Raw genomic sequence first — 10151 nt, forward strand, 5'->3', positions numbered from 1 at the left:
ACAGTTTGGGTGCCTTGGAGGATTCACACCTGGGTGTGACCTGTTGTGGGGGTGAAGGCATTTTGAGGTCTTTGTTCCAGCAGGCTGTGGGCCTACTGTAATCAAACTGACAGTTTGAGTTAATCCAGAAAATGAACAATCATCTTTGGGCGCCGGTTGCACCTACACGTTTATGCTCCTAGAGGACACTTTAGCACACGTTTATGCTCCTAGAGGACACTTTAGCACACGTTTATGCTCCTAGAGAACACTTTAGCACACGTTTATGCTCCTAGAGGACACTTTAACACACGTTTATGCTCCTAGAGGACACTTTAGCACACGTTAATGCTCCTAGAGGACACTTTAGCAAACGTTTATGCTCCTAGAGGACACTTTAGCACACGTTTATGCTCCTAGAGGACACTTTAGCACACGTTTATGCTCCTAGAGGACACTTTAACACACGTTTATGCTCCTAGAGGACACTTTAACACACGTTTATGCTCCTAGAGGACACTTTAACACACGTTTATGCTCCTAGAGGAGCCTTTAACACACGTTTATGCTCCTAGAGGACACTTTAACACACGTTTATGCTCCTAGAGGACACTTTAACACACGTTTATGCTCCTAGAGGACACTTTAGCACACGTTTATGCTCCTAGAGGACACTTTAACACACGTTTATGCTCCTAGAGGACACTTTAGCACACGTTTATGCTCCTAGAGGACACTTTAACACACGTTTAGTCTCCTAGAGGACACTTTAACACACGTTTATGCTCCTAGAGGACACTTTAACACACATTAATGCTCCTAGAGGACACATTAACACACGTTTATGCTCCTAGAGGACACTTTAACACACGTTTATGCTCCTAGAGGACACTTTAACACACATTTATGCTCCTAGAGGACACTTTAACACACGTTTATGCTCCTAGAGGACACTTTAACACACGTTTATGCTCCTAGAGGACACTTTAGCACACGTTTATGCTCCTAGAGGACACTTTAACACACGTTTATGCTCCTAGAGGACACTTTAACACACGTTTAGTCTCCTAGAGGACACTTTAACACACGTTTATGCTCCTAGAGGACACTTTAACACACATTAATGCTCCTAGAGGACACATTAACACACGTTTATGCTCCTAGAGGACACTTTAACACACGTTTATGCTCCTAGAGGCCACTTTAGCACACGTTTATGCTCCTAGAGGACACTTTAACACACGTTTATGCTCCTAGAGGACACTTTAACACACGTTTATGCTCCTAGAGGACACTTTAGCACACGTTTATGCTCCTAGAGGAGCCTTTAACACACGTTTATGCTTCTATTCTTCCATAGTTTACTTCTGTTAAAGAAATAAAACAAATAAAAACAGATAAAACTGATAAAAACAGTCGCTGCTGTTATGACGCCATGAGCGTGAGATGACGTTTCGCGGCCAAACCAAATAACCAATCGGAGGAGAGCGCTTCTAACCAATCAGAGGCGAGAGGGCGGGACCTCCCCTAACGTCCCTGAGCCTGCGTCACTGCGCAGCTTCCATAGAAAAAGAACGGGCGCCATCTTGAGGTCCGCCGTCCACTCTTGTCTCCGTCCTGTGCTTGTGCCGTAAAGCAGGGCGATGCTTTGCGACAGTGTCGGAGTCAGAGACGATCAGGAAACCGTTAGAGAGCGAAGACCGAAGACGTTTGATCCGTCCGGACGGGGACAGACCCGGGTTTGGTGCCGTGTCCCTGCTCCTGCATTAATAACTGTGTTAATAACAGGATTCATAACTGTGTTAATAACTGTGTTAATAACAGGATTAATAACTGTGTTAATAACAGGATTAATAACTGTGTTAATAACAATAACCTTAGTGTTGTCGCGGGATGTGGTTCAGGAGTGATGGAGTCGAGTCCAAGAAAACAGGTGAGAAAACTGATGAAGATGAAGATGACTCTGTTTTAAACATCTATAAATATATATATTTATATTTATGTGTGTGTGTGTGTGTGTGTCTGTGTGTCTGTGTCTGTGTCTGTGTCTGTGTGTGTGTGTGTGTGTGTGTGTGTGTGTGTGTGTGTTTAAAGGCTAAGAGCAGCTGCAGTTAGCACAACAGAAGCTAGGATTTAATACAACCACGGTCCTGAGGTCCTATAACACTATACTATCAAACTATGATCATTATAAACTATAATACTATGATACAGATATTGTGATACAGATGTTATGAGAACATCCTCCTGCGGTGACATGTTGATGGTGGTTTCAGACCGTCTCTGTGAGTCCGGCTCAAACCTGATGACCCGGGTCTCTAACAGGGTTTCTTGTTGTTGCAGGCTCCGGTGGCGCTGGTTCTCCAGGATGTGTCGGCGGTCACGAATCCGCCTGGCACCACCACCCCCCGGGCCCTGGGAGCAGCAGCTGCGGCGGGCGCAGACACAGCACCGTGTCCGACAGCGGGGACACCGGCATCGGCACTTACTGCTCCGACAGTGTGGAAGGTAAAAGTCCTCTCCTTCTGCTCTGTTTGGGCCCCCTCCCACTGTGCCTCCGTCCCGTGCCCCAGCACGTGTCACGGCTAAAGTCTGGTTCCTTTGACCAGTGTGAGTGCAACCGTACCACGTCTAGGAGCGGCACGCTTGCCGTCCACGGCCCGTTTGTTCTGAGGACTAATGATCACAAAAAGACTGAATCACAGTAATGTTGACTCATCTGTTGGGGTGTTGATGTCTGACCGGACTCTCAAAAACCCTCCCTGGTCTCTTTTGTGTTGCAGACGACTCCAGCTGCAGCACCACTCCTCTGTCCTTCCAGCCTCCGTCGCAGCCTCACCTGGGCCCGGACGATAGCGGCGTCCCCATCGTCCACGTCATGCTGTCCCCGTCCTCCTCGTCCTACTCTGGTGTTCGAACGCCGGCCTCGCCCAGCAGCTCGGGGCGCTGGAGCAGGTCTTGCCAGCTGCTTTCACCAGCCACGTCCCCCCTGGGTGCACCCGGCGGTCTGGACATGAAGGACCCTCAGCCCATCCGCAGGTGGTCCTCTCTCACTAAGCTGTCGTCTGATAAGAGCTCCGGCAGGACCTCGAGCCATCAGTACAACCCGGGTTCACAGGGCTCCCTGGACAGAGGTGTGCTCTGTGGGTACAGGAAGGACCCCCTTTGTTCAAACGTGGACCTTTACCTCCCTTTATCCTCGTCCTCGCTCTGCCACAGCTACCTGCAGCGCTCACCGGGCGCCGGCCCCTGCTACCGATACAAACACAGCGACAGATCCAACGGTTTGGACACAGACCTGCCCCCGCCCTCCGCCGTCAGACACCACAGTCTGGACATGAACTACAGCGCTCTACCTGAGGCTAAGCTGGCTCCAGGAGGTGCTCAGGTGTACGGCCTCAGCGTCCACAAACCAGCAGACTCACCCGTGCTGGCTCATCAGACCGACAGAGGCTCCCCCATCCAGCCTGCAGTCCGCACCCAGATGTGGCTGACGGAGCAGATGGAGTACAGGCCCAGAGTGGAGGGGGGAGGTGGAGGTGGAGGTGGAGGTCTACTGGGTCAAATGAGCGGGACTGGAGCCGAGGGCTGTGGAGGAGAAGGGCCGTCGTCATATCTGCAGGAACCAGGGCTGAACCAGGTGAGAGGAGGGGCAGGATGGACGCTCAGGGCTCTGGGGTTCGTTATCGAGACGGGGTGTCACCAGGTGTGTGTGTGTGTGTGTGTGTGTGTGTGTGTGTGTGTGTGTGTGTGTGTGTGTGTGTGTGTGTGTGTGTGTGTGTGTGTGTGTGTGTGTGTGTGTGTGTGTGTGTGTGTGTGTGTGTGTGTGTGTGTGTGTGTGTGTGTGTGTGTCCAGATGCTGCTGGGCACCTCCCTCCCTGTCAACACTCTGGTGAAGGTTAAAGAGGCGCTGCTGCGACAGAGAGAGCTGGAGATAGAAAGGTACGGACACTCACAGACAAACCCTTTACCCAGAGCTTCAGTGTGTGTGTGTGTGTGTGTGTGTGTGTGTGTGTGTGTGTGTGTGTGTGTGTGTGTGTGTGTGTGTGTGTGTGTGTGTGTGTGTGTGTGTGTGTGTGTGTGTGTGTGTGTGTGTGTGTGTGTGTGTGGACCAGCAGCCCCGTGGGTCTGACACTGGGCCGTCAGCGCTGCACAGTCACAACGAGCTCCGACACACACACAGGGTTCGTGCTCCTTCTCCAAAGTCAAAGTCAAGCACTTTCAAGGTTCATTTTCTCTGTGTGTGTGTGTGTGTGTGTGTGTGTGTGTGTGTGTGTGTGTGTGTGTGTGTGTGTGTGTGTGTGTGTGTGTGTGTGTGTGTGTGTGTGTGTGTGTGTGTGTGTGTGTGTTTCAGACAGAAGCAGCAGATCCTGCAGCTCCACGCCCGGATCAGAGAGAACGAGGTCAGAGCGCAGCAGGTCCTGCAGAGCCAGAGAGGCTGGTTCGATGAGCCCCACTTCCAAAACACCAAGGTAACACTCAGCCGCGTGTGTGTGTGTGTGTGTGTGTGTGTGTGTGTGTGTGTGTGAGACTTTGAACGTGGCGTGGTTGTTGGTGCCAAACTACAGAAAGTGAACAGCAGCAGAAGACCACGGCGGGGCCGCTCCTGGCAGCTCCTCTTCACCATGTCTTCATGCCTGAATGAGCTGCTGCCACGTGATTGGCTCATTACAAATGTTTGTTAAGGGGCAGGTGGACAGGTGTACCTAATAAAGTGGCCGCTGAGTGTACCTGAGTCCGCTCTGTGTGTCCAGCAGGAGCCGGCTGTGAGAGGTGCGTGCAGGCAGCCGTCTGACAGGCTGGGCTGTGATGAGGACGTGGGGAGGAAGCTCGCCGTGGCCGAGCTGGAAGTTCTTCATCTGAACGAGTTCTTTAAGCAAGTCACACACAAGTTCACCGAGGACATCAGGAAGCTGGAGGACAAGGTACGGCAGAGGACGCTTCACTCAACACGATGACTGAGTCAATATGTTCTGTTTCTTATTAAAACCATGTTCATCATATCTGCTGAGTCACACACAGAGAACAGTCACAACTAAAGAGACAGAGACTGTAATGACAAAGACGTCACACTACCTGGGCCACTGTGCCTCCGTCACAGGTTAGAGCGCCCTCCCACTGTGCGTGCATCCCGTGCCCCGTGCTTTAGGGTCCTTGTCCCCCCCTCCAGGCCCGTTTGTACTCACACTACCTGGGCCTCGGAGAATGCTTCTTGCTGCCTATACGTCATCACGCCGTAACACGTCACACGCATTGATGACGTCATGGCGATGCGTGGCTTTGTTTCCAGATCTTTCCGTAGACCTCGGAGTTTTTGTGCGTCTTGTCGACTGTTTTTGAATCTTTTCATCGACCAAATCTGCAGTAAACACTCCACCTCCGCATCACACCAACGTGAACCTTTCACCGCCATTGTTTGAAATGTCCGCGCATGGTCCCTCCTTCTTTTTTCTACGTCCCAACAGGCGCACAGGAAATGACCTCAGAACCGCCGTAGGCCTCGTGCTCGTACACGTGCGCACGCTCGTGCTCGTACACGTGCGCACGCTCGTGCTCGTACACGTGCAAACGTGCTTTACTAAAGCCCACCTCTCCCAAACGGGCCGTGGACGGCAAACGGGCCGTGGACGGCAAGCGTGCCGCTCCTAGACGTGGTACGGTTGCACTCACACTGGTCAAAGGAACCAGACTTTAGTGAAACGTGCTGGGGCACGGCACGGAGGAACAGTGGGAGGTGCGCCCATATAAGACGGACCAATCAGATTCCACTGTGCAGGTTTTTAGTCGGGGACAACAAAGTTTTGGTCGGAGCCAGAGGACGTGCGTCCAGCATTTAATCCAGTGTGTCGAAAGAACCTCATGACTACCTTCCATTTAGAGTGTGTGTAGTGCGTGTGCAGTGTGTGTAGTGTGTGTGTGTGTATCAGTGCTCTGAAGTGTGTCCTGCCCACAGATAAAGACGAGGGATCGCTACATCAGCAGCCTGAAAAAGAAGTGTCAGCGAGAGAGTCAACAGAACCAGGAGAAGCAGCAACGCATCGAGACCCTGGAGAAGTACCTGTCAGACCTGCCCACGCTGGACGAGGTGCAGGCCCAGGCCCAGCAGGTACACACACACACACACACAGACACACACACACACACGCACGCATGCACGCAGGCACACACACACACACACACACACACACACACACACACACTCACACACTCACATGTGTTCGGTGGTGAACAGGGAGAGACACATCATTTTTTGATCCTGTTTGAATTGAGGCATGAATTACACACACATGGAGTTTGTGTGTGTGTGTGCGTGTGTGTGTGCGTGTGTGTGTGCGTGTGTGTGTGTGTGTGTGTGTGTGTGTGTGTGTGTGTGTGTGTGTGTGTGTGTGTGTGTGTGTGTGTGTGTGTGTGTGTGTGTGTGTGTGTGTGTGTGTGTGTGTGTGTGTGTGTGTGTGTGTGCAGCAGGAGGAGGTGCAGCAGAAAGCTCAGGATCTGGAGAAAGCAGCATCTCACTTAGAGAAGAACCTAGAGGGAGGAAACGCTCTGATGAGGGAGAAGGACGTTCGTATTGAGCTGCAGGCCGTGAGGGAGAAGGAGCTGATCGCCTCCGTCCAACGGTGAGTCACACGTTTATGTTCCTAGAGGACACTTTAGCACACGTTTATGCTCCTAGAGGACACTTTAGCACACGTTCTTAAATAAAGCACATGAATCCGACGGCTGCCTGTGTCGTCTGGTTGCAGCCTGCAGCAGAAGGTGCAGCACTGTCTGGACGACGGGGTGCGGCTGCCCGTGCACGACCTGAAGTGGCTCGAGATGGAAAACAGTCAACTGCTGCAGCAGCAGGACCACAGCAGCAGGGTAACATCTGCAACACACACACGTGCACACACACACACACACACACACACACATATTAACGGCTGTCTCTGCTCCCCACAGCTGATCGAGCATCAGAAGGAACGGATAGAGAGGCTGACCCTGCAGCTGACGGTAGGGCAACACAAACACAAACACACTCGGCAACACAAACACAACACACACTCGGCAACACAAACACACACTCGGCTCAGGCGACACAAACACACACTCGGCAACACAAACACACACTCGGCTCAGGCGACACAAACACACACTCGGCAACACAAACACACACTCAGTAACACAAACACACACTCAGTAACACAAACACACGCTAGGCAACACAAACACACACTCGGTAACACACACACACACTCGGTAACACAAACACACACTCGGTAACACAAACACACACTCGGTAACACAAAGAGGAGCGGACACAGCCACACTGCTGCTGTTTGTGTTTACACAAACACATTTTTGTGGTCTCCGTTAGGCGTCCAGCACGAGGCTGCAGAAGAAGAGAGAACTGTCTCATCGACAACAGTCACATCCACCAGAGAAGGAGCAAAGCCCGGCCGCCCCCTCCACAGCCTCCACACAGGTATCAGTGTCTGTGTGTGTGTGTGTGTGTGTGTCTGTCTGTCTGCAGAACATATGATGGGTGTTGTTGTTGGAACTAAGGTCAGGTTATCCACTAGAAGTTGAGGGCGCTCCAAACTGAAGATAGCAGAGTTGAGAGGTGACGTGCAGCGTCACAAAGAGATGATTCAGGAGAAACACAGAGCTGAGAAGATGAGATGAGCTCCTAACCTGAGGGGAAAAGACTTTCTTACCCCCTCAGGTTAGTTTATAGTTCTGGAAATGGTTTATGTCCCGCTGGGTCCATGCCCTGGTACTGTTGACTTTGTCAGGAACACCTACAGTTGTATGACATGTGTCATCATTGACTGTGTTGACCTGGAGAATCATAATAATAATAATAAAACACTCAAATCTGCGCCTTTGTTTCCCCCTGATGCAGGTGCAGCAGGTGCAGCAGGTGCAGCAGATGCAGCAGGTGCAACAGGTGCAGCAGGGGCAGCAGGTGCAGCAGGTGCAGCAGGTGGGGGAAGACCTGTCGGTGGGGCCCCCCCCGGCCCATGTGGAGAGCCCTGAAGTGGGCCGGCTGCTGAAGGAGATGTCCCTGTGTCTGCTGGACCTCCAGGCGCTCTGCAGCATCCTGGCTCAGAGAGCACAGGGCAAGGAGCCCAACCTGTCCCTGCTCCTGGGCATGAAATGTACGTGGGCCACACACACACACACGTACGCACACACACACACGCACACGTACGCACACGTACGCACACACACACACACGCACACACACACGCACGCACGCATGCACACACGCACACACACACAGACATGTTGTAGAGCCTAATATCGTCTCCTTTAACGTGATTTTAATGGAAACAATCTTTATGTTTTCCAAGAAATATGTCGTTTACCACGACTGTGAGGTGCTGGAAAAGCTTGAAACCTTGAAAGTGCTTGAATTAGACCTTGGGAAAGGTGTGTGAGCCCTGTGTGTGTGTGAGCCCTGTGTGTGTGTGAGCCCTGTGTGTGTGTGAGCCCTGTGTGTGTGAGCCCTGTGTGTGTGTGTGTGTGTGTGTGTGTGTGTGAGCCCAGTGGTAACCCTGTGTGTGTGTGAGCTCAGTAGTAACCCTGTGCTCCTCTCTCTGCAGCGCTGAGTGTGTCGGCGGAGGAGAGCGACTGCAGGGTGGTGGAGGGAGCAGAGGTGAGGTTCAGGCTGCTGGAGGTGGGTCGGCTCAGGAGAGACATCGACGAGCTGAGGACGAGCATCTCAGACCGCTACGCCCAGTGCACGGGGGGCAGCTGCGTGTCCCAGTGACACCCTGCCCCCTGCAGCGCTGATGACCCCGCTCTGAGCCAGTGTGTCCACGCACGTCACCGACAACCACAGAGAGAACGATAGTATTACTATACTCCTGAAGGCCGTGCCCTCGGTGTGTGACTGTGCATCAGATCCTGGTGAGCAGGGGCAACCTGGCTCTGCAGCCTCCTCCATCAGAGTACGAGCGCGTGTTAACGGGCGGATGTGGCGTGGAGCGTAAAAGTGCTGAGTGGTCGGAAGACTCAAAGGTGCAGGTGCAAGTCCAGTTACGGGTTCAGAGACGGTGCAGCCGAGTCGGGAGGTTTTAGCTCCAGCTCGTTGACCAGAGAGCAGGGGGAGGACGCTGGGTTCAAAGAGGAGGCTGCAGTCTTTCTAGAACACTTACCCCCGGTCCCAGCCTGGTCCTGGTTCTGGTCCTGGTCCTGGTCCTGGTCCAGTCCCAGCCTGGTCCTGGTCCTGGCCCTGGTCCTGGTCCTGGTCCTGGTCCTGGTCCTGGTCCAGTCCCAGCCTGGTCCTGGTCCTGGTCCTGGTCCTGGTCGATGCGTACATGAACTGATGAAGCCTCTTGGATCAGAGGTGAAACGTCTTCCAGGTCCAGTTGCTTTTGACTGAAGCTGCTTTGAGGAGAACGAGGACCTGGACTCATGAGAACCTTCACAGACTTATAGAACACGAGTCTCGTTCTTTAGAGACGCGTCTAAAGTTCTGCCTGATGTTTGACGTTTGTGAGCGCGCTCGTTGGGAACGACTTGCGAGTTCAGAAGAGCTTTCACTTACGGGGTAGATGCTCTGGCAGCTCCAGGGTGTCAGCCCGTTTTCCAGGCGTCACTAAAAAACAATCAAACCTGATCATGTGGAAGATCGACAGCACAGAGCAAACGTTTGGACCTTCTCCTTCAGAAGTTCTCTGTGCTGTACGTCTGATCTTTGTGCTGCAGAGGCTTTTAAACAGGATCATGAACAGAAACACCTGCAGTCGCTCGTTTTCATGGTGAATCTATAAAATCTACAAAAGCAAAAGTATTAAAACACCTTCACTGACATTTGAAAGTTTATTATTTCCCTTCTGTCATTTTTAAATACCTGTGCAGCGTGTCAGTGCAGAGGATTGTGGGTAGGGATGCTCGATATTGGCTTTTCTACCGATATCCGATATTCTGATATTGTCCAACCCTTAATTTCCGATACCGATATCAGCCGATACCGATATCACCCGATACCGATATCTGCAGCCTTTTTACACCAAAATTCATCACATATCACCTATTATGGAATTAACACATTATGCCTAATTTTATGTGATGCCCCACTGGATGCAAACATAAATGCAACACGGCTTTTCAAATGTAAACACAGTCTGTACAAAATAAGTTATTGAAAAAAGTGCCATTCATTTATTTGTTTGTGTTTTTAG

The 10151-nt window shown here is 51.8% G+C and overlaps 1 protein-coding gene across 3 annotated transcripts; it reads left to right on the forward strand.

The window, feature by feature from the left end:
* The first annotated feature begins 1685 nt into the window (after window positions 1–1685).
* Window positions 1686–9706, forward strand: cep85l (centrosomal protein 85L). Of its 3 annotated transcripts, none has more exons than XM_083934433.1 (13): window positions 1686–1912; window positions 2323–2487; window positions 2763–3619; window positions 3836–3921; window positions 4334–4451; window positions 4734–4904; window positions 5933–6085; window positions 6442–6596; window positions 6723–6840; window positions 6922–6972; window positions 7337–7444; window positions 7865–8120; window positions 8568–9706. In XM_083934433.1, the coding sequence occupies exons 1-13, from the start codon at window positions 1873–1875 to the stop codon at window positions 8732–8734; spliced, it is 2445 nt and encodes an 814-aa protein (XP_083790559.1). In that variant the 5' UTR covers window positions 1686–1872; the 3' UTR covers window positions 8735–9706. The 3 variants fall into 3 exon arrangements, with proteins under 3 accessions (XP_083790559.1, XP_083790561.1, XP_083790560.1); XM_083934435.1 differs by having other exon boundaries at window positions 7874–8120; XM_083934434.1 differs by having other exon boundaries at window positions 4737–4904.
* The last annotated feature ends 445 nt before the right edge of the window (window positions 9707–10151 follow it).

Source organism: Echiichthys vipera (genome assembly GCF_963691815.1).
Source record: "Echiichthys vipera genome assembly, chromosome: 19".
Lineage (NCBI taxonomy): Eukaryota > Metazoa > Chordata > Actinopteri > Perciformes > Trachinidae > Echiichthys > Echiichthys vipera.